Genomic DNA, 22,281 nt, shown 5'->3' on the forward strand with positions numbered 1-22,281 from the left:
AAGACTGAGTTCAAATCCTGCCTCAGACACTAGCTGGGTGATCCTGGACAAGAGTATCTTCTCTGTCCCTCAGTTTCCTTATCCATAAAATGGGGATAATAATATCATAGCACATACCTCACAGTGTTGTTTTAAGTATCAAATAACACAGGTAAAGTACACTGTAAACCTCAAAGCATTATACAAATATTAGCTATTCTTATATTTAAAGAGCTATGCAAATCTCATATTGCTATATAAATGCTAGCTATTACAATTAAATTAAGCAAAAAAGAAGTATTTTTTGTACATTCATAAACACATCACATCCAAACAAAATTGTGTAACCTAATTCTTTCAGCTTTTAGACATGGCAATCAAATGGACCTTCTGAATAATTCTGTATGCTGTTGTCTTTCAGAATTAGTTATTCTAATGAATAAAACACCCTTTCAATCATGTTCTGGGGCATCAAGGTGGCACAGTGGATAGAGTACTGGGCCTAGAGTTAGGAAGACCTGAATTCAAATCTGGCCTCAGACACTTACTAGCTGTATGACACTGGGCAAGTCATTTACCTCTGTTTGCTTCAGTTTCCTCATCTGTAAAAAATGGCAATAAAAATAGCACTTATCTCACAGGTTTGTTGTGAGGATCAGATGAGATAATAATTGTACAGCAATTATTTAACACATAGTGCTAATGTTGGCTTCTACCCAGTGTTTGTGAACCTCTTAAAAGGAAGGGCCTTCTTTGTCTTTCATCAATATAAGCTCTTACCATAAAGTGTCAGAGGTGGATTGATGGCTGGTGATGAGGCTACCTACCCCTTGTCTCCCTATTTCAATCTGGTACATAGTATACTTACTATATAAATATAAATATATATATATATATATATATATACATATATATACACACTATATATGTATACATACATATATATTATACTTACTTTATAAATGCTAGTTATTACTATTGTTATTGTTATCATTATTATTTAGCAAAATAAACAAAAAAGACTTCACTAATTAATTATCATTAGCAGGAGCTAGGTGGTACAATGGATAGTACACCAGACTCACAGTCAGGAAGACCCGAGTTCAAATCTGTTTCAGACACTAATTATAAACCATTTGACTCTGGACAAGTCACTTAACCTCTCTAAGCCTCAGTTTCTTCATCTGTAAAATGGAGAATAGTAATAGTATCTACCTCACAGGGTTACTGTGAGGATCAAATGAGGTAACATATCTAAATCATTTTGCAAACCTTAAAGTACTGAAAAAGGCTAGCCATTATTAGGTCAAAACTAAGGATTTCTTTAATGTATATGGATCCAACAACTCATATACTAAAGGAATTTTATGTTCTCTAGTTCTCTCATAAGATTTTTGCTGTTTGTGATCTTGGGCCCAACACTTCCCCTCAGTGATGCTCTATTCCTGCACTGAGAAAAGAAAGGGTTGAATCAGATGATGTCTCAGGTCACACTGACTTAGTATTTCTTAATAGCTGCCTAAAACTAATTAAATGGCATTTCCTCTAAAATACCCTATGATTCAGCTTTTTTTCTTTTGACTAAATTAGAGTGGCTTCTATTTCTCACTCCATTGTCTATAAATAGTCCCCTAAGCTTTCTCTACTTCTACTTTTCACCCTCAGCCAAAATTTAATCCTTTGCCCCCATGCACCGAGAATGCTGAGGTAGTGCCTACATCAAACAGCAATTCCCACCATTCAACAATTACTAAAGAAAGAAGAATTCTTTGCAATATTCTCTCATCTTAGCCCAGAATTTAAATCTGAGAACATTATTAGATGGAACATGCATGCACGCTAACATACATTGACTTCTACCCAACATTTATGATTATCTTAAAAAGAAAGGCCCTCTTTGTCATTCTTTAGTATTAGCTCTTGGTACAAAATGGCGGAGGTGGCTGGCTGGTGCTGAGGTACCTACCATTTGCCTCTCTGCTTCAGCCTCTGTCTCTGAAGATGGAAACTGAACTCCTTTCTTGAGCAGCTCTAGGTAGATTTCCTTGACTTCACTCACATCCACACCTCCATGGAAACCCCGTGACCATGTCTATGTTAAAGAGAAGGAGAGTTACAGAAATTAAAAAAACAACAAAACCTGAAACTAATGAAAGAAAACCTGCCAAGCAATATAGAAACATGGGGCCTACTTGGAAAACATAAGTTTTCATGCCAATTCCACTCTAACACTTACTTTGGTCTAACGAGGCAAAAACCATACAATGTATAATATATTGTATATACATTTAAGATGACCGAAGTATTGTTCTAATCTATGTTAGGGAGTAACATATATTTTCCATCTTAAGCAAGCTGGCATAAGATGTCCTGAAGAATATATAATACTGATCAACAGAATCAAGAGGTATTGTGGTATAACAGAAAAGGCAGTAGATTTGGAGTGAGACCTCTATGTGCCTCAGCAAAACAAAGAAAAAAACCCTTACCAATTAATTGTCATTAACAGGAGGTAGGTAGTACAATGGAAAGTACACCAGACTTGGAACCTGAATTCAAATCCTGTTTCAGACACTAACTATGAACCACTTGACCATAGACAAGTCACTTAACCTCTCTCAGCCTCAGTTTCTTCATCTGTAAAATGGAGAATAGTAATAGTACCTATGTAAGAGGGTTATTGTGAGGATCAAATGAGGTAACATATATAAATCATTCTGCAAACCTTAAAGTACTGAAAAAGGCTAGCCATTATTAATTCAAAATTAAGGATTTCTTCAACATATAGAGATCCATCAATCTAAAGCGGGATCATACATACCAGACCTACCTTATTGTCTTGTCATCAGGATCAAAGGAACCAAAGTTAACCTTAAAGGAAGTGCTAAACATTAGCCATTATTATTGTTGATTTCATTCTAATCTTGTTTCTGCCACTCCCTTGCTGGGTAAAGAGGAACCACTAAAGATTTCCCAGTAAGAGAACAATGTGTGCAAATTGGTGTTTGCAGGAGATTAATTTGGTAAAGAGAGAGGCAGCATAGAGGAGGAAATAAAATGATGATGTTGCAGCCAGTGATCTAGAAGAAATCACTTAAACCCTCTGGGTCTCAGCTTCCTCATTTAAAAAATGGGTATAGTTATGTGAGCTCTCAGAGAAACATTCTCACATGGATCTTATATGATGTAAGATAGGACTTAAGAGGAAACTATTTTGAGCTCTTGAGGAAGAATTTACCATGACATCCCTGGGTATTTGTTGACTGTATATATGCCTTGTTTTTTATTCTTGTGTTTTTTAACATAAGAAGTAAAAGTTCTGACAAGGTTTTGACTCAAACCTCAGCTCTGCAAAAGAATCACTAAGCCAAGCCACAGCTGTACAAGGAGTTTCCAATTCTTTGGAGGTTTGTAAACAACTCACGGGTTACCATCCCCAGAGATACAGGACAGACTTACCATGATGAAGCTCAAGATCTTATTCTGTATGTCTAAAGGCAAGTTGTATCTGGGACTCAGCAGCTTAACTAGGTGATCTTTAATGAAGTCCCTCTTCACAATCAAGGCCTGGAAACTTGGACCACAGTTCTGCATGCACATGTCAATAAGCTATATTAAAGAGAAAACATGAAAAATCGCACCCATTTGCCAACGCTCACTCCAGACATTGATGAGTCATGGCACACATCAGCAGCGCAGCCAATAGATGTCTGGGTGCTTTATTAAGTACAAAGGCCTTCCGATAGGTGCTGAGAAAGTCCACAAATCTAAGCCCAGTACAGCACCTATGCTGAAGTGCCTTATACGCTAGTTAAATAGATGTGGCATAGACATAAAGAAGGTAAACAATGATACAAAGTAGCATAAGCCAAGTGCCAAATTAGCAGCACAAACAATAGCAATTATAGGAATTACGAGGAGGGAGTGGTGACTGGGAGTGGGCAGTCCAGAAAGGCTTCATAGAAGAGGGTACATTTAGGGCAGCCCTTGATGGAAAAGTTAAAATTAAAAAAGCAGAGAGAAATGCGCACATTCTAGGCAAGGAAATGGCATCAGCAAAGTTAAGGAGATCAAAATGAGGGTGATGTTTTCAGGGTTTGTATAGAACATCTCTCTGTCATGGAAGGCTTATATAGGACATTACTAAGATGAGGTTAGAGGGCTAACAAGGGGCCTGACAGACCCTGGAACGATTTGAATGTCAACCTAAGGGGATATGGTACAGTATATTGGAAAGAACACTAGAAGAGGAGCCAGAGTCCTGGATTCTAATCCTGAACATGATGCTGACTTGCTGTGTGACTTCTGAACAAGCCCCTTGCCCTCTCTGGGCTTGTTTCCTCATTTATACAATGAAAGTGTTGAACAAAAGAGTCTCTAAGGTCCCTTCCAACCATAATGTTTTATAATTCAAGGAATTTATTCTGTACACAAAGGGAAGGCATTGAAGATTTCTGAATAGGAGAATGATATATGCAAAATGGCACTCTGCAGGGGGTGGGGTGAGGGAGTGGGGGTTAATCTGACCCAGAAAGAGGTAGTATGGCATAATAAACAGAGTGATAACATTAGAATCAGAAAGGCCTATGTGCAAGTCCTTCCCTTTACATGTGGCCAAGTCAATTACCCTCTAATTGCCCCCAGACAACTCTTTAAGATTATTCATTTATAGCCCAATCATGGCACTGGAACTCATTCTGGGCTGGTTTTCTCACACAACTTGCACTCATGTTGGGAGGTCAGGGGTTTCCACAGAGAGGCATATCACAAGTCTACAAATCACTACTCTTTAAGATCCTCAGGATTAACCCTGGTGTGGGGAGATATAATGCTACTATTTTTTCTGAACCTCCACTGGTGTGATTCCCATTTCCACAAAATCAAGTACTATGGCACAATCAATTCTTACACTTAAATATTTACTAAGCTTTAAGGCAGAAGAAACAAACATAATCATAACATTTACTCACTAGAAGGCAAAAAGTAAAAATAATTAAAGCATCATAGTCCATAAAGAAACCCAGGTCATACTCTCCCACCAATGTATACAGTGTCTTTTGGGAAGAATGAGCATACATTTAGGAAACCAGCAGAGAGGAAGAAAGAATGGGCAGATAAATGGAGAAACCCAAGTGCCCACAGCAACTCACAGTGCTGGACTATGGGCACTAACATCCTTGGTCCCCCGAGGAACAATTCACATTGTACAAAGCCCTTTTTCTCTTAGCTCCTTCCTTTCTGCTCTTTACAATTATTCTCCTGGAAAAAGTTACCCTTCTTCTGCTCTACTTTTTTTTTTTTTTTTTGCGGGGCAATGGGGGTTAAGTGACTTGCCCAGGGTCACACAGCCAGTAAGTTTCAAGTGTCTAAGGCCGGATTTGAACTCAGGAACTCCTGAATCCAGGGCCGGTGCTTTATCCACTGTGCCACCTAGCCACCCCTTCTGCTCTACTTTTGATTAAGCAGTGATATGCTCTTTTACCTCATGGCCACACTTAATGGGTCACTGAAAAAGTGTTATACTATTGTACTGACAAGCAGTAACAACCTCAAATTAGATAATGACCAAGCTCCTCATATCCACAAATCATAGGGGATTCTGCTTTGCTGAATCAGCTCCAAGCTTCTTTCTCTAACAAGACAGATGCAAAGCCTGACTTTTCCCTTCTGTCTTTCCTTTTCAAATAGAGAGCACAGTAGATGGCAGTAAGGGGTTTCCTCTTTTTCAAGCTTTAGATGATACCAGAAAGCAACAAACTCAATAGCTTTGTACATAACAGCAGGATTCTGCTCTCCACCCATGAACTTTCAGAAGCTGTTCTCCTCTATCAGTGCTCTTGTTTATCCAATCATGCCTCTCTTCCATTCCATTCAGCAAGTTCCTAGCATAGCAGATGAAGAATCGTTTGTCCCATCTGGGAGCCCTCCATCTCTTATGTAGCTAGGATCTTGTGATTCCTCCTGTGCTAAACTTCTCTTCCTTTCTTCCTCCTGCTTTCTATCTCTTCTTACAGCTTCTCTTTCTGATACCTTCTTAACAACTCCTAATGCCTCAGATGGGAGTCTCCTGATGGCTAGAGTGAACCTTCTCAGGTAAAACCCAAGAAATCCATCATTCTGTCAGGTATGAACCCATAGTAACCTTCCCATAGTCCCCAAACAGTTATTTAATTTACAACTTTGTTAATTATAAACTTCAAAACTCTAAAAGCAGTCACAAGCAAATGAGCTGATGGACCTAAAATGTTTTAGCTGTCATTACCTCAGTCACCACTGTCTCCAAACAGGTCCTCTCCCTACATTCACCTGAGGTGGAGCACTACTCTATTTGGTCCTCAGACTAATCTGTGTTCAACATTTTATCTTCAAAAGTTTAGGAGTTTGGCCATGAAAAGGAGATAGGTAAGACAACAGCTTCAGGGAATCAAGTGTTGTTTGTGTTGTTTTTTTTTTTTAAATGGGGAAGATCTGGGTACATTCGTTAAGCAGTAAGAGTCAGTAGATAAGGAGATTGAAAATTATCAGCAAAGAGATAGAGGACAGATGGGGCAAATTCAGAGGAGGCAAGAGGGATGGGATCAAGGACAAAAGGAAAGAGGCTTATGTTTATGAGAAGAGTCACTTGTTTATCCAAGACTAAAGCAAAAGAGGAGAGTGTTGGGGGAGGGGAGCAATGAAAAAGAGGTAATTTCAAGGATATTTGGAGAGAGAGGAAGGGTATAATATGGGTGCTCTGGAAAAAAACAGCAGGTTTATAACTGATGCTTGAAGGGGAGTGGGATAGAGCATCTATCAGAAAAGAGTAAAGGCATTGCTGTACAAACATACATTTGTAGTAGACTGTCAGCAAAATTGAATTGCATCCTTCATCAGCATTCAGCAACATGCATGCAGATGGCAGGAGTTAGCCAGAAATGGGGTTTAGAAAGAGACAGTCAGTGTAGCAAGAGACAAAGGCCTCAAGGGTAGAGGATGAGGTAAAGTTGAACTGGTTTACTACAAGGTAAAGGTTTTGAAGGGAGTAAAATCAGGGTCACAGATTTAGAACTAAAAAGACTTTTAGAGAATCTTGAGTTCAACTCCCTCAATATAATAGAAAGGGAAATTGAGGCCCAGAGAAGCTAAGTGATTTGCCTACAATCACAGAGGTTGTAAGAGTCTGAAGCCTGAACTTGGATATTCCTGATTTCAAGTCCAGGACTCTATCCATTCTACCCTTTAGCTGTTTTTTCAGCTAGAGCAACGAGGAAAGCTTGGGAAAATCTTAGAGACAGTAGAACATAGTTTACTGACAAGTTTCAAGTAGCTGACTTGCATGGGTTGAGGGAATTTTCACAGAAGGAATTCTCTTCATCTATCTATAGGGTGTTCCAAAAACGATGATGATGTTGTTTTGTTCTTCATTCTCAAAGAGGACCATGACAGATGTCATGACTTGCATTGAATTAGATTTAAGTGAGGGAGAGCTGTGCAAAGTCACCAGCCTCACACTCTCCTCCAGAGCCATCTGGGTCCAGTGGTAAGATATATTATCAAGATGACTGGAGATGGCCCTGGATGTTTAAGGCAATTGGGTTTAAGTGACTTGCCCAGGGCCACACAGCTAGTAAGTATCTGTGATCACATTTGAACTCAGGTCTCCCAAATTCAAGGTCAGTGCTCTAACCACTATGCCACCTAGCTGCCCCTCCAAAAATCTTAGTGGAGTTTTAAATTACTAAAGCTTAAAGCACTCCATCTACCCCAACCCCATCAGATATCTTATCAGCAGAGGAAAGAATGCATTGGAGGATTGAGATCCTAAAAGCACCTTACCAGTTAGGAGGCTCTTTCAATAGACCAAATGTGACATGATGTGATGAGTGGACCGTGATAGCAGCCACAGAAACAGAAAGGAGAGACAAATATCAGACCCTTGGAGAAAGAATTAGAAGGACTTGGATAGAAACAAAGAGGGATGAGCAAAGCTTGAGGTCTAGTAACTAGAAAAACAATGGTAGGTACCCTTTGGAAAAAATAGAAGAGGGAAATAGTTTGAGGAGAAACAATAATTTTGTCTTAGATATGTTGTGATCCAGCAGGCAACTTGAGAAGCAGGAATTCAACTTGATACTGTTGAGAAAGACTTGAAAGAGATGTAGAAGATTTAGTTGGAATCATGGAAACCAAAGAGATATCTCTGGGAGAGAGTAGAACATAAAGCAGTCAAGGAGGTTATTCCTATATGTATAAAACAAGGAAATAGAAGAAACCACCAAAAGAGAGTGTTAGAAACGCAGCTAACAGCTCAAATAGTGCTGTGCCGCTCAAGTATTGCTAACAGCTCACAGCTCCAAGAATCCAAGCAGGCAGAAGAATGTGGTTAAAGTTGTCTTTTTTTTTAGTGAGGCAATTGGGGTTAAGTGACTTGCCAAGGGTCACACAGCTAGTAAGTGTTAAGTGTCTGAGGCCAGATTTGAACTCAAGTACTCCTAACTTCAGGGCCAGTGCTCTATCCACTGTGCCACCTAGCTGCCCCTAAAGTCGTCTTTATCCACCTTTGAAGATAGGCACTCTTCTGAATGTGCCAGAGAGTGCACTAATGTGAGGTCCCATACCTTGATTTATACCCACCAAGGGTCCCCCTCAACCAATCACATAACAGTATTACAATCCATATAGCATTACAGAAACGACGAATCACAGCCTATTTTACCAACCTCCCACATATGGTAACTGTAAAAATCAATCAGATTGCCCCGTTAATCTACCAATCAGATTGTAGTAGTCGACCAGATTGTGACACTAGGCCTTAACCTTATTCTGGGCAATAATGTCCATTCCTCACTAGAACAGAGCTGTGTAAACATACATAAACATACATAACTGGTCAAGAAACAAAACTTAAGACAGGGTTTGAATTTCGGGGTCACGTGGGAATCACCTCCGATGCCTCAAGGTGAACTCCCAGCTTAGCTCAGCTTCCATAAACTGCAGGCTTCTTTCCAGGCTCTGCTCAGGCCTAAGTCTCAGGGGCCTTGTCTCCTCAGAGCCTGGTGTGCTGGGCGGCTCAGGCAACAAGGTTGTGGGACTTGAAATTAGACTCACTCTCTGTCTCTTAGGCTCTGAGAAGAGTCCAAATAGGGTCTTTTCTCTCAAAAGGACAGCCAGAAGAATGTTACGTCATGGAAAACAAGGGAGAAGGAAGTCTGCAAGAGATGGCAGTCAGTAGTCAGAACACAAGGCCATGAGAACAGAGGGTTTGACATTAGGACCTAATTTGGACTTGGTTGCTCTGGTCAGAAACATCAAGGATGCAACAGAAGCTAAAAATATGCAGCCAGAAGGAAAATGGGGAAACCACTTAGAATTTAAGAAAAAAAATAATAGACTTTAGAATGGAGAGCAAGAACATGGTTAGATTAAATAGGTAACTTTTGGCTTAAAATTAAAAAAAAAATGGTAAAAGAGGCTTTACACACTAGAAAGAGCTTAACCATTTCTTCTTATCATTTGGGACAGAATAAGACATTTGGCATAGAATAAATTGCCTGAATTCTAGTTACTAATTACTTCATTTCCTGAAACAATTAGGAAAGTGCTGATGGAGGGTAATTTCATATTGTCCTTGTTATAAGTGGAATTAAGGATTCTTTTTTCTTAGTTCAGTTTAATCTGTAGTTATCTACTAACTAAAGCTCACCAGAGACTCAAAAATTAACCTCCTGTGCTCTATGAGGCAATGAAAAGGCAAGAGTGACTAGCTTAAATTCCTTTCAGTCTCAGATTGCTTCTATTCAAAAGAGAAGATACTCAGTAAGCAAGCCAGCAGAGATTTTGTGTGTGTGTGTGTGTGTGTGTGTGTGTGTGTGTGTGTGTGAAGGAGACAGTTTGTTACCAATTTAGATTTCCCCAGATGTCATAATACTAAATGAGACTCTTGCTTCCTAGTTTTGGCTCTACTGCCTGTTTCAAAGACATACAGTGCCTAGGACATACAGAACAGTGAATTCCATGTGGGAACCCATTCAGTGACATAAGGCTAGAGAACTTATGGCTTCTTTGAGGTCCCTGGGAGTTGACCAGGGGAAGGGGTTTGGGGAGGGGGGGAGGTAGGGGGAGGCGGTGGAGAAAACGGCATTGTTGTACACAGAGGTTCAATGACTTTCATAGAGTTATAAAACTGATTAGTGTGAAAAGGCATAGAAACCAAGAAACACTGGATTTAAATCCAAGGTTCCTCTAAAACCATGATCCGAACGAAAAAGCAAACAGCAGTCACAAGCGGGCCCACGAGTAAAAGTATTCCTCACTTCATCAAACCACAACCCTACTGGCAGCTAGGTAGACAAGTAAATAGAGTCCTGAACCTGGAATCTGGAAGACCTGAGGTCAAATCCTGCCTCAGAAATTTAATAGCTGTGGGACCTTGGGTATTAACCGCTGTCTGCCTCAATTTCCTCATCTGTAAAATGGAGACAATAATAGCATCCATCTCCCAAGGCTGTTATGAGAAGAAAGTAAAATAGTATTTGCAAAAGGCTTTTGCATGGGGGCAGCTAGGTGGCGCAGTGGATAGAGCACCGGCCCTGGAGTCAGGAGTACCTGAGTTCAAATCTGGCCTCAGACACTTAACACTTACTAGCTGTGTGACCTTGGGCAAGTCACTTAACCCCAATTGCCTCACTTAAAAAAAAAAAAAAAAGGCTTTTGCAAACCCTTAAGTGTTATGTAAATGCCAGCTCTGTTTTTATTGGTATCATCATCATAATCTGATGAAATTTATCCCAAAGACCATGCCTGCTATAGGAAAATGTTGCACTGAATCTGAGTAGCATTCCTCTGTTGATTATTTTATATTTATCCTGTATATATAGCTTGTTTATACATAGTTATTTGCCTTTCTTCATATCTCCTGTTAGCACAGTGGTTGACCTTTGGTAGACACTCATTAAATGTTTATTGACTGGGGGCAGCTAGGTGGCGCAGTGGATAGAGCACTGGCCTTGGAGTCGGGAGAACCTGAGTTCAAATCCAGCCTCAGACACTTAACACTTACTAGCTGTGTGACCCTGGGCAAGTCACTTAACCCCAATTGCCTCACTAAAAAAAAAATGTTTATTGACTGACTGACCCAAGATATAACGAACAGGTAGATGCCCAATTGAAGGGAGAGTAAATTAGAATTTACCCAGGGAACATGTGCTGGTATTCCAACTTAGATTGAATCCAGTCCAGCAAGTGTTTATTTGGCATCTACCATGTTCAAAAAACCCTGTAGAGGGGGCAGCTAGGTGTAACAGTGGATAGAGCACTGGCCCTGGAGTCGGGAATACCTAAGTTCAAATCTGGCCTCAGACACTTAACACTTACTAGCTGTGTGACCCTGGGCAAGTCACTTAACCCCAATTGCCTCACCCCCCCCAAAACAACAACAACAACAACAACAACAACAACAACAACAAAAAACCCTGTAGAAAGGCTGGGGAATACAAAGACAAAAAGGCAAAAATTGTCCTTGCCCTCAAGGAGCTTACATTCTGCTGTGGAGAAACAATATGGAAACTGTATGTAGTGGATCTTTTAAATCTGGAGTGCTTGCCCATGGAGGGAAGTGGCCACAGACAGACAATGAAGTATCTGCGGATGACTGGATGGAAGACAGATGGATGGGGCCAATAAACAATAATTAAGCACCTACTATGTGCCAGCAACTTTTCTAGGTGGTGAGGGAATTGACTAGGTTCTTTGTATTTCTTTTTCTTAGCTCTTACAAAGATGAAATGGGTTATTTACATTTTATTAAAGAGCCCACAAATGGGTCCTTATTTATTTCTTAGAGCACTGAGATTCTAGGATAATTTGTAATTAATTTTGTGTGATGTCAAATAGCCAGTTAACATCTGAGAAAAACAGACATACTTTCAATGTATTCTTTGTAGCACCTAGTACATCACGGGTAGTAAAATCTAAATCAACAATGATATCATGGCAGGGACCAATGGTGTTTCTTCTTTTCTGTCCTTTTTTCTTTTTTTCTCTCCTACCCATTTCTTTAACTGCAGCTTGAGAGATAGCCCAGCATAGTGGCTAGGGCAATAGCTTTGGAGTCAGACCAGGCTTCAAGTTCTGCTGCTAACATTTATTAGCTATGTGACCATGAGCATGTCATTTCATTTTTCATTGCTTCAGAAACCGAGACTAGAGTTGACTCTTAAAACTCTTAAGTTGTAGACAAGTTGCTCAAGTGTCTGCGTGGTTGAAGGAGTTTCCACACTTGGAGCTTTTCAAGCTGATGACCCAGAGTTAAAAGAAAAACAAAAAGCACTGCATATTTAACCCATTTTCACAAAAAGAAAATGAAAAATGTCTGTTTATTTTTTACACATCTGGATATTAGACTGTGGTGATGATGTGCACAGAAAACATGTCCCCTGTGCCCCAGGTCTCATTGATTTTCTCTGAATTCTACCAGCATTTGGTGCACATTTCACAATTTAATGCTTAATATGCTTTCTTGCATATAACTTCAAGGAAAACATAAACAAGGGTTGTACCTGATGGGCAAGCACCACTAGGCTATGATTTGTATTGGTGGGATGGAACTCCTGAATCACCGTGATCACTACTTTGTACTTTTTCTTGTGCATTAGTCTTGTCTTTTCAATTTTTCTAAAACTGCCTTGAGGTCAGAGATCATGCTTTATATATACTTTTTTCAATATCTCAGGTCAAAAACCAGCATTATGAATGTAGAGGAGGCGCCAAATACTTTGATAGAATGCGCCCTCTTTCCTCTCCATGGAACTGGTTATAACAGTCAATAATGCCAACTGCCATATTTCCATCACTATTAACTATTTTAAGTCATATTAATCCCCAGCTCAGCTTGCTGGAACCTAGTGAGTATGCTTCCTGGCAAATCACTATCTAAACACAACACTCCTGTATTCCAATTAACAGCATGGAGATCCCAGGGCAAGCCACCTCCCACTTACCTATTCAAACAGAAAAACTAGTAATCCAAATTACAGGAGCCTTATATGATCTTTTTACAGGTACAATTTCCTTCAAAATTATGTTTAGCTTAAATACTGAAATGATAAAGTAAGTGCTTGAGTATACACTTCTGGGGGCAATAATCAATCTGGAGTCACAGCTACTATTTCATTGACTACAGAAGGAAATGCTGCACTATATGGAACACTGGGCTGAAAGTCAAGAGACCCGGGTCCTAACCCTGGCTGGACCAGACTAAGTAGCTAGGTGACCTTGGGTAAGCTAATTTTGGACTGTGAACCTCATTTCTTTGATGAAAGGGGCAGACTAGATAATCTTTCATTTCCTCCTGTATCTCTAAGAGTTTGTGATTCTCTGCTTCACTTTTATGACAAAATCTACTATTGCCAACTATTGGCTTGGACATCATGGGGTTAAGAATATATAGTTCTTTCTAAGGTGGAACAGGTGAGCTGCCATCAAGGCTTGAAGAAACAAGAAGGAAGCAAGAAGACTAAACTACCTGGGATGACCACTAGTCATAGCCCCAACCCAAGCGGAATACAAAGAAAAAAGAAAGTTTGGGAAAGAAGGATGATAGAGTAGAATAGATATAAGACATCTCTGGAATTCAACTTGGGAGAGTCATTTCATTGATTCATTAGGGCTATTTAGTGCTGTCCTTGTATTGCTATCAGGTTACTGTCCATGTAACAGAGACACAGTAAATGGTTCTTAATGACTGAAATTGGAAACCTGAGACATTCCAGTATCTACCCAACAGCTCTCTTGATAAACAGTCCCAAAGCTCAGAGGTGAGGCATGATTCTGCCTGATTAGTACTGTAACCATGCATAACTGATGTGGTGCTAGAATAAACAGAGAAAGACGTGCAAGGAAGAGGGAGAGCAATACAGTTTGTATTCAGGTGAAAGGAAGGCAGAGTTTGCAAGCAGTCGAGTAAAAAGACAACTCACCAAGGTTACTGGTCATATGGAAAAAAGATGGGAGGGGAAAAAAGGGGGACAAGTCAAATAAGCTTCCACACCCAAATCATGGATAATCCAAAACATTAAAAAAAAGAAAGAAAGAAAAAAAAAAGAAACTAATATCACAGGGGAAAAAACCCTTATAAAACTGAATGTTGTTAGAAACAACTTGAACAGCAGAGCCATCTTGATGCAAACACAACACACTGTTAATATTACAGGATTCTGAAATGTAATTAAAATAAAAGATGAAGATTATGAATATGTGACTGGATAAAAATAATTGACAGTTATCCTCTTAGGGTTAGGGTGTATGTGTGTGTGCATGTGTATGTTTGTGTTTGTGGTGCAGAGGGGCTGTTTTCAGCAACATATGCATAAATGGCTTAGGTGGGTCAAGGACCTTGATATAGGTCTGAAATCACTTTCTCTTTATTACAAATTAGGACATTTTCAGAATCCTGTTGCAAGCAAAATTCACACCAAATATAAGTTACTGCTTCATGAAATTAAGCAGGACAAGTACAACTTCCTCAACTGCTAATCTCACTCAACTTTTTAGCTCCCCATAAATACAGAACTCTTTGCTGATTTAAGCATTACCTCAGTAATAATAAATATGTGTAGGTATGCATAGACATGCATGTGTATATACAATATATATACCTATGTATGTATATATGTGTATATGCATGTGTGTATATATACTCACATACACAGCATGTACACACATGTATATTGTATACACTTATTTGCATGTACACAGAGTAACACATATAAAATGCACATACATATATACATATGTATACACACATGCATGTACACATACATATGAAACTCCCAGTGAGGAAACTCCCTCTACCAATGCAGACTGACAACTGCAATTTATAGTCATAGGAAGATTACCTGATGCACTAAAAGGTTAAGTGACTTGCCCAGGATCACACTGCCAATAGGTGTTAGAGGCAAAACTTGAGCCCAACTGCTTTCTACCTCTGAAGTTGGCTCTCTAGGCCTTACATCATGCATCATTATAAATGTGTGCTTCTCACATGGGAGAGAGGCAGCATGGTGGCCCAATCCTGACCCTGGCACATATTAGCTCTGTGATCCTGGGCAAGTGACTTAACCTCTCTGTGTTCCAGGTAATTCTCTATGACTATAAAATGCAGAGGAGATGCTAATTTCATCACCAGGAGTTATCTACACTATAAAATCACAGGACAGACAGATAAGTTAGATAAATAGACAGATAGGTAGGAAGGTGCATAGGGAAGACAGACAGAGAAGTTAGATAGACAGACAGATTGGCAGATAGATTGGTAAATAGATTGATAGATTAAATAAGATAGATATGCAGACAAAAAGATGTTAGACAGATCTGGTAGGTAGGTAGGTAGATAGATAGATAGATAGACAGAAAGATAGATAGAGGAAGGATAGACATGGACAAATAGGAAGACCAGCAGGCAGGAAGATAAATTAGACAGATGGATAGGTAGATAGATACACAGATAAGGCAAACAGATCTATCTAGATATACACAGACACATGTATATACATAAACATGTATATTTTACATGTACATATATGCACACACATATTTCTGTTGAATTTTAAGGAAATCCTTCAGAAGGCAAAGAACTATGAATTTTACATCTTAATCGTGATCTCGTTAAAGTACTCACCGATAAGGTAAGTTGGATCTCCTTGTGATTACAGTTTTTAGAAATCCTCTTCTTCAAAGCTCTTACTGCCTCTTTTGGCCTGGGACAACAAAAAAGTACAGTGATCCAATCAATCTATTTACTTGATTTCTAAAAGTGTTCAGAGATAGAAAACCCCAAGTGTGATCTTGTGTCAATTTTCCATTCCAATTAAGGAAAACAACAGAACCACGGGAATACCAGAGGCGAAATCATACCACCAAATTCAAGGCTGATGAAAGTCCAAATCTCTGGAGTACCAATTCCAAATTGGTTTCTATTATACCACATTAGGTAGTTTACAGTGAAATGTCTTTCAAAAAACACAGAAGCTTTTTCATCATATCCCCCACTAATGAATGTTTCTTGATCATCATGAATGTGTGTAACAGGCAACATGTCACAGAAATGACTTTGATCTGCTTAAATAACTGCCAATGGTTCCCAGTTCTTGCAAGGGGGTCGGCAAATCTTACTTTTTTTTTAACCTACCTGGGAATTTCATGGATATAGAAAATTCCTTCTAAGAAAACTTCCTCTACCAATGCAGATCAGCTTCTATAAGTATGAGAGAATTGCCTAGGGTCATTGAGAAGTTAAGTGAGCTACCTATGGAACACACAGCAGTGTGTCAGAGGTAACACTTGAACCCAGGTCTCCCTGGCTCCAATATCAGCTCTCTATCCACTATACCATAGCTGCCTCTAATATTTATACCAATATGCAGCATTAACATAATACAATAAACAAATATACCTTCTGTAAGTTGTATACATGATTTCCCACATAATCAAGTATTACTGGTTTTCAAATGTAGTTGCAAATGGGATGAATAAAATCTAAGCAAAAAGTGTTACAGAACCCACAGTGAATTTTTGTCATCAGGTATTTTCTCAATCAAAAGATACTCATAGATTCAAGACAATTCCAAATGACTCATGATGGAAAATGCTCTCCACATCTAGAAAAAGAACTATAGAGTCTGAATACAGATTGAAGTATGCTATTTTCACTTTATTTTTTTTCTTCTTGTGTTTTTTCCTTTTGTTCTGATTCTTCTCTCACAACATGAGTAATGTGGAAATATATTTAACATGATTGTAATGTATAACCTATATCATACTGCTTGCTGGCTTCAGGAGTGGGGAGGGAAGGGAAGGAAGGAGAAAAATTTGGAACTCAAAATATTACCAAAATGAATGTTGAAAACTAGCTTTACATGTAATTGGAAAAAAATAAAATACTATTTTAAAAAGATACTCATGGAACAATCATATAAGTGGATTCTTCAATTATCCTCATTTGGAAAGAAGTTGTTCCAATATTTCCATAGCTGGCATTTCTTTAAAGCATGGAGAGGGTGCTATGCACCAAACTTCTGAACAAGTGAATTAGGCAGGCTGTTTCCAGATGAATGAGATGGGTCCTTCGAAGATGCCCAGGCAACATCAACCCCCTGTATGTACTCACCCATCTTTGCAGGTGATAATCATGTCACAGATGTGCATGAACTGGCCCCAGTCTTCAGTCTGAGCGCCTGCAAATGTAGCCTTTTCTGCAAAGAAAAGGCAACTGTTTTTTACCCTTGGCAAGAACAACTTGAACAAAAACTTTCATCTTCTTGAAGCACAGTCTGAAATCTTAACAAAAAAAACTTATACATTTGAAACCATCAAAAGTGAGCCATAGGATTCATTCATTCAATAAACATTTACTAAATGCTTATCATATACAAATGAAAGTAATAACTGCTAGGGATATAAATACATATCATAGTTTTGAATCATTTTGTATTTGCTTTTTCCTGTGCTTATGGTATCTCCAAGTAGAATGTAAGCACCTTAAGGGCAGAGGCTTTTGCCCAGTAATTTGACCACTGAAGAGTTACTTGCTTTACTGTTTAATGGTAGTCTTTTTTTGGGGGGGGGAGAGCGGGGAGGGCAGGTCAATGCGGGTTAAGTGACTTGCTCAGAGTCATACAGCTAGTGTCAAGTGTCTGATGTCACATTTGAACTCAGGTCCTCCAGAATGCAAGGCCAGTGCTTTATCTACTACGCCACCTAGCTGCCTCCCCTAATGGAATTCTTTTTAAAAGTGCAAATATGGATAATTTATACATGTTATACAAAGTCCTAGCCTTCAAGGTACTTACATTCTACTGAGGAATACAAATAAGTGGCCATAGCAGATAACATACCAGACTTGGGAATCAGACAGAACCGAGTTCAAATTTACCTTCAGACCCCAACAAGCTTCATGCCTCTGGACAAATCCCCTCACCTTTCTCAGTCTCAGTTTCCTAGTCAGTCAAAACCTTAAGGGGTTGTTGTAAGGATCAAATGAGTCTAAAGGGCTATGCAAAGCTAAAAGAACTTTGTAATGCTGGTTATTATTATTAATGACTATTATTCAGGGATACATAAATACAAAGTTATCTGAACCACAGCTTTCATTATTGTAGGAAATTCTCTCATCAGCAATGCAAATAGGCAACTCATTTGTAACTTATGGTCTTAGAGAATTGTCTAGGGCACTGGGAGTTTAAGTTGTTGTTGTAAACATCCTTCATTCTCAAAGAGGACCCTGCCATCAGGGTGATGTCGTGACTTCCAGTGAATTGCATTTAAGTGAGGGAGGGCTATGCAAAGTCACCAACATCACTCCTCCAGAGGCATCTGGATCCAGTGGCAAGATATATGTCAGGATGACTGGAGATGGCCCTGGATGTTTTAAGGCAGTTGGGGTTAAGAGACTTGCCCGGGGTCACACAGCTAGTAAGGGTCTGAGGTGAGATTTGTCTTTTTGACTCCAGGGCCAGGGTTCTACCACTGTGCCACCTAGCTGCTCCATTTCCCCTCAAATACACACACACACACACACACACACACACACACACACACACACGCACACACACATATACATACATACAATTTATCTATCTCTATTTTTGTAGTGATTTAGGAAGAAAGAAGCGAACACTTGGAAGAACATTGGGAGATGTGGTCATGATTTGGAAATGCCTCCAGAAGGAGGTGGGAGGCACCACAGTAGGGTCATGAAGGGAGTTAGGGATTCCAAGAGGCAGAGTTGAGGATGGAGAGCACTGATTTAAAATCTATCAGCCCTTAGAACCAAAGTATAACTGCTACTGTTTCTGTCTCTGGCAACCCTCACCAGATGGCCCATTAGTAAGGCAGTTCAGGTCCCAGTGACTGGCATCAAGGGCCACAGTGGATGCCTGAGAAATCTCCAGCGTGCCAAATGCTTCCTAATTTGCTTAGAAATGGAGTGACTCGAATGTCAAGGCTGAGTCTCCTTCATATTCTCTCATGTGAAACTTCAGACGAGAAGATTTTAGATAGCTCTAAATCCACAAGGCCTGGATTCCCCTGTGGCAGTAGAAAAATTTTGAAAAAAAAAAATAATAAAGGTCAACCTAGAGCTATAATTTTCCCCAAAGTTCAGTTGAGCATTTGGCCAGGTGGGTGATCTGAACTTTTCACACTGTTCACCGGTGGGGTAAAGGGGAGGAGAGCCGGGATAGCTTTTTTGCACAGGCATGCCAGAATCTATACCGTGGGGGAGGGGCAGGGAGAGGGTTTGAGGGACCTCAGCAGGGCTGCCTAGAAAATAAAATGCTCCCATACTCAGATTCTGCAGAAATTGAAATTAGCCGATAATTCCACCACTGGAGTTATGCTTTGATATTCAAAGGCAGCCTTTTTAAAAGTACAAATACATATAGAAAAGAGTACTGAATATCCCTTGCAATTTTGTGTGAATAAGTTAAAAAGTCAGCCATAACTATATGAATAAGTTTATCAAATCCTACCTTCCTATTGGGAGGACTAGGAAATGGGAGGGTAGGAGGGATATAAGAGAGTAAAATGGGTGATGGCAAAGGAGTTCCTGGAACTTATGATGTTAATTTGTCTCCATCACAGTCTTAATTAGGGCCATCCATGATTGACACTGGAGAGAAGGTGGTAGGAGAGATCTGGTTTCAGGGAGGGGGGTCATTCAGCCAAGGGCAGCTAAGTGACAGATCACTAGCCTGGCTCAAACACTTACTAGCTGGGTGACCCTGGGCAAGCCACTTACTGTGTTTGCCTCAGTTTCCTCCTCTGTAAAATAAGTTGGAAAAGCAAACCGCTCTGGTATCTTTGCCAAGAAAACCCCAAATGGGGTCACAAAGACAAGACTGAAAAACGACCGAACAAAACATTTAACCAAGCCTGGATGAGGTTCCTCCAGCTACTATTGCCGCACTTGACACAAAACTTCTTTCTGCCCAGGGCTCTACCCCACAGCCAAATACTGAAGATCACATCTCAGACCATGATTGTGGGATCGAAGGCGCTGGGTTCTTAGACATCATATGGTCTTCCTAGTTCCTTAGAGCCCAAGAATCAATTAACAGGCTTTTATTATGCCCCTACTACAAGCAAAGTAGAAGATAAGAGAGCTGGTCTCCACTCTGACACATACTGGCCATATGGCAATGAGCAAGTCACTTAAACTCTCAGTGCCCTGGGCAACTAATTCTCTAAATTGCATAGAAGAAAACTGACTTCAAGGTGAGGGAATTTTCTCATCCAGGAGTTCCCCATACCAATGAATTTGCACGTCTAATCCCTATTTCTATATTCTAGGCACTGGGGATTTAAAAGTGAGAAAGTCGCTGCCCTATTATTATATCCTACAGGAAGATTTTTTTAAATGTTCATAGATAACTAAATACTGTATATCTACAAGATAAATTACACAATGATGAAGGAAATACAACTAAAGATACCAGGAAATGTCTCTGGAACAAAATACTTGAGAAGCTGAGCTTTGAAAGGAAAAAATGAAGAGCTAAAACTGAATTATTTCCATAATAGCGCTTAAGTACTAGTTTCTATTCTATTACATTTCGGGCTTAGACCGTCCCAGGGGAAGAAAGGGAAGAAATTCTGCAGTCTGGCTCCCCCAAGCCTCAAGTGGCTCCCAGACCTTCCCTTACACTCCCAGCAATCGTTCTAATCGTCACTCTTTGTTTATCCAAGAAAGCCACAGGTCAGACTTTAAGGTGCCAATTTCCTTTTTTAATGAGAAAGGCCTCATTGTCACAATTGTTTGGAGTAAGTTTCTAGTCTCTCCTAGAACAGATTCTCCCCCCCCCCAACCCCTCCAAAAATCGGAGGCAGGTCCCCACAGAGTTAGGCTCTTCCCCCACAATCCTAGGTTCACCTTGCTCACTTCTCTCCCGGGCACCAGGAAATAAATAAGTAAATCCTGGAAACCACACTGAGGGCCAGACAGGGGTTCTTTGACTGAGAGGGAGTGGAGCGGTTTGGGAGAGGGACCTGGACCAGGGTCTAAGGTCCAGAAGCCAAGGTAAGGTCCCGAAGGGTGCAGGTGCCATGAACTCAGCCCTCCGCTGGCTGGGGACTGGGCGGGGAACCCGGCTCAGGTAACTCCGCTGAGGGACTCACCCCTTACCTTACCTATCAGGTGGCCCACTGAAGTCCCGAAGGGATCTTTGTGGCTCTTCCCAAACGCCATGGTTAACCCTCCAAGCCAGACCCAGGAAATCCGCCTACGCCCCCTCCTCCTGGTCCTTCTCTTCTACTCCTCTTTCTTCTCCTCCTCCTCCTCCTCCTCCTCCTCCTCCTCCTCCTCCTCCTCCTCCTCCCCTTCCAGTTGCCGACTCCTCCCCTGCTCCGTGCCCCTGGCTCCTCCTATATATCCAGCCGTATTTTCTAGTACTCTCGGGGATCCTGGGCTACCAGCTTCGCCTCCTCCCCTCTCTCCTAAGCAGGGCGGGGCGTTCCGAGGCGCTCGGCACACCAGTAGCACACCCCGTCTCCCTGCCCCTGGGATGGTCCGGCTCTTCTTCGGCCTCCTGGGCCGGCAGCCTTCGCTGGGCTGCCTAGCCCCAGGGTGGCCAAGGGGCGGAGCAGCCCGCTGTCCAGCCCGTTGGTCCGGACTAGCGAGCGCCGCGAAGCTCTGAGCCTAGTGGGTGTGACGTGACCTTGGCCGGCGTCTTGGGGTCAGCCGGGCTCTTGGGAAGGGGGTATTGTTCTGTTTTCCTAGCCCGGTTCATGTTCCCAACTCCTGGACATAGGGGCAGCGCCTGTCTACAATCTGTGTTTTCAGGGGAAAGCTATTCCTGGGAGGAGGGGGAGTGAGATTAGTTAGAGGGAGAGAAGCTCTCCGACTGTGTCTGGGGCGGCACTCTCCTAACCTGGACTACATGCTTACTGTGTAACTGCTCTGTGATTGGGAAACACCTAAAATAATAGCTTAGGCCATTAGGAAACTGTGAGAAGCCAGGAATTGTAGGGAGTGGGGAGAAGTGATTCTTGGGAAGGAAAATGTTAGTCCTTCCCCCACTCCCTCTCACCACCTGCCTGAAAAAACTAAGAAAAGGGATATTCCGCAATGAGTTCTTGTCTGGAGCTTTTGGCCCTGGGGTTGGGAGGGAATGAGATTTTTGAAAAGTTAAACTTGGTGACTAGGCATTCTATACACCCTCCAATTGTTACCTTCCCAAAGAAGTTACAAATTCATTTCCATTTCCTCCTGCCCCAGTTAACCACTGATTGGGAAACATTGGCAGGAGTGAGCAGTTTGGATTAGTACTG

At 40.8% G+C, this 22,281-nt stretch overlaps 1 protein-coding gene across 3 annotated transcripts in view; it reads right to left on the bottom strand.

Moving 5' to 3' along the window:
- Positions 1–21,296, bottom strand: part of TOM1L1 (target of myb1 like 1 membrane trafficking protein) — a 54,699-nt gene extending 33,403 nt beyond the window's left edge. Inside the window, exons 1-5 of one of the 3 annotated variants that reach the window (XM_044003983.1) lie at positions 17,123–17,171; positions 15,635–15,713; positions 13,935–13,942; positions 3,439–3,588; positions 1,946–2,071 (exon numbers count right to left, since the gene is read on the bottom strand). In XM_044003983.1, the coding sequence (XP_043859918.1) occupies positions 1,946–2,071; positions 3,439–3,579 (267 nt within the window). In that variant the 5' untranslated portion in view covers positions 3,580–3,588; positions 13,935–13,942; positions 15,635–15,713; positions 17,123–17,171. Of the gene's footprint in view, positions 1–1,945; positions 2,072–3,438; positions 3,589–13,934; positions 13,943–15,634; positions 15,714–17,122; positions 17,208–21,141 lie in introns of those variants that run through there. The other 2 variants (XM_044003981.1, XM_044003982.1) reach the window with 2 other exon arrangements.
- Between the last annotated feature and the right edge of the window lie 985 nt (positions 21,297–22,281).

The sequence above is a fragment of the Dromiciops gliroides genome, chromosome 4 (genome assembly GCF_019393635.1).
Source record: "Dromiciops gliroides isolate mDroGli1 chromosome 4, mDroGli1.pri, whole genome shotgun sequence".
Lineage (NCBI taxonomy): Eukaryota > Metazoa > Chordata > Mammalia > Microbiotheria > Microbiotheriidae > Dromiciops > Dromiciops gliroides.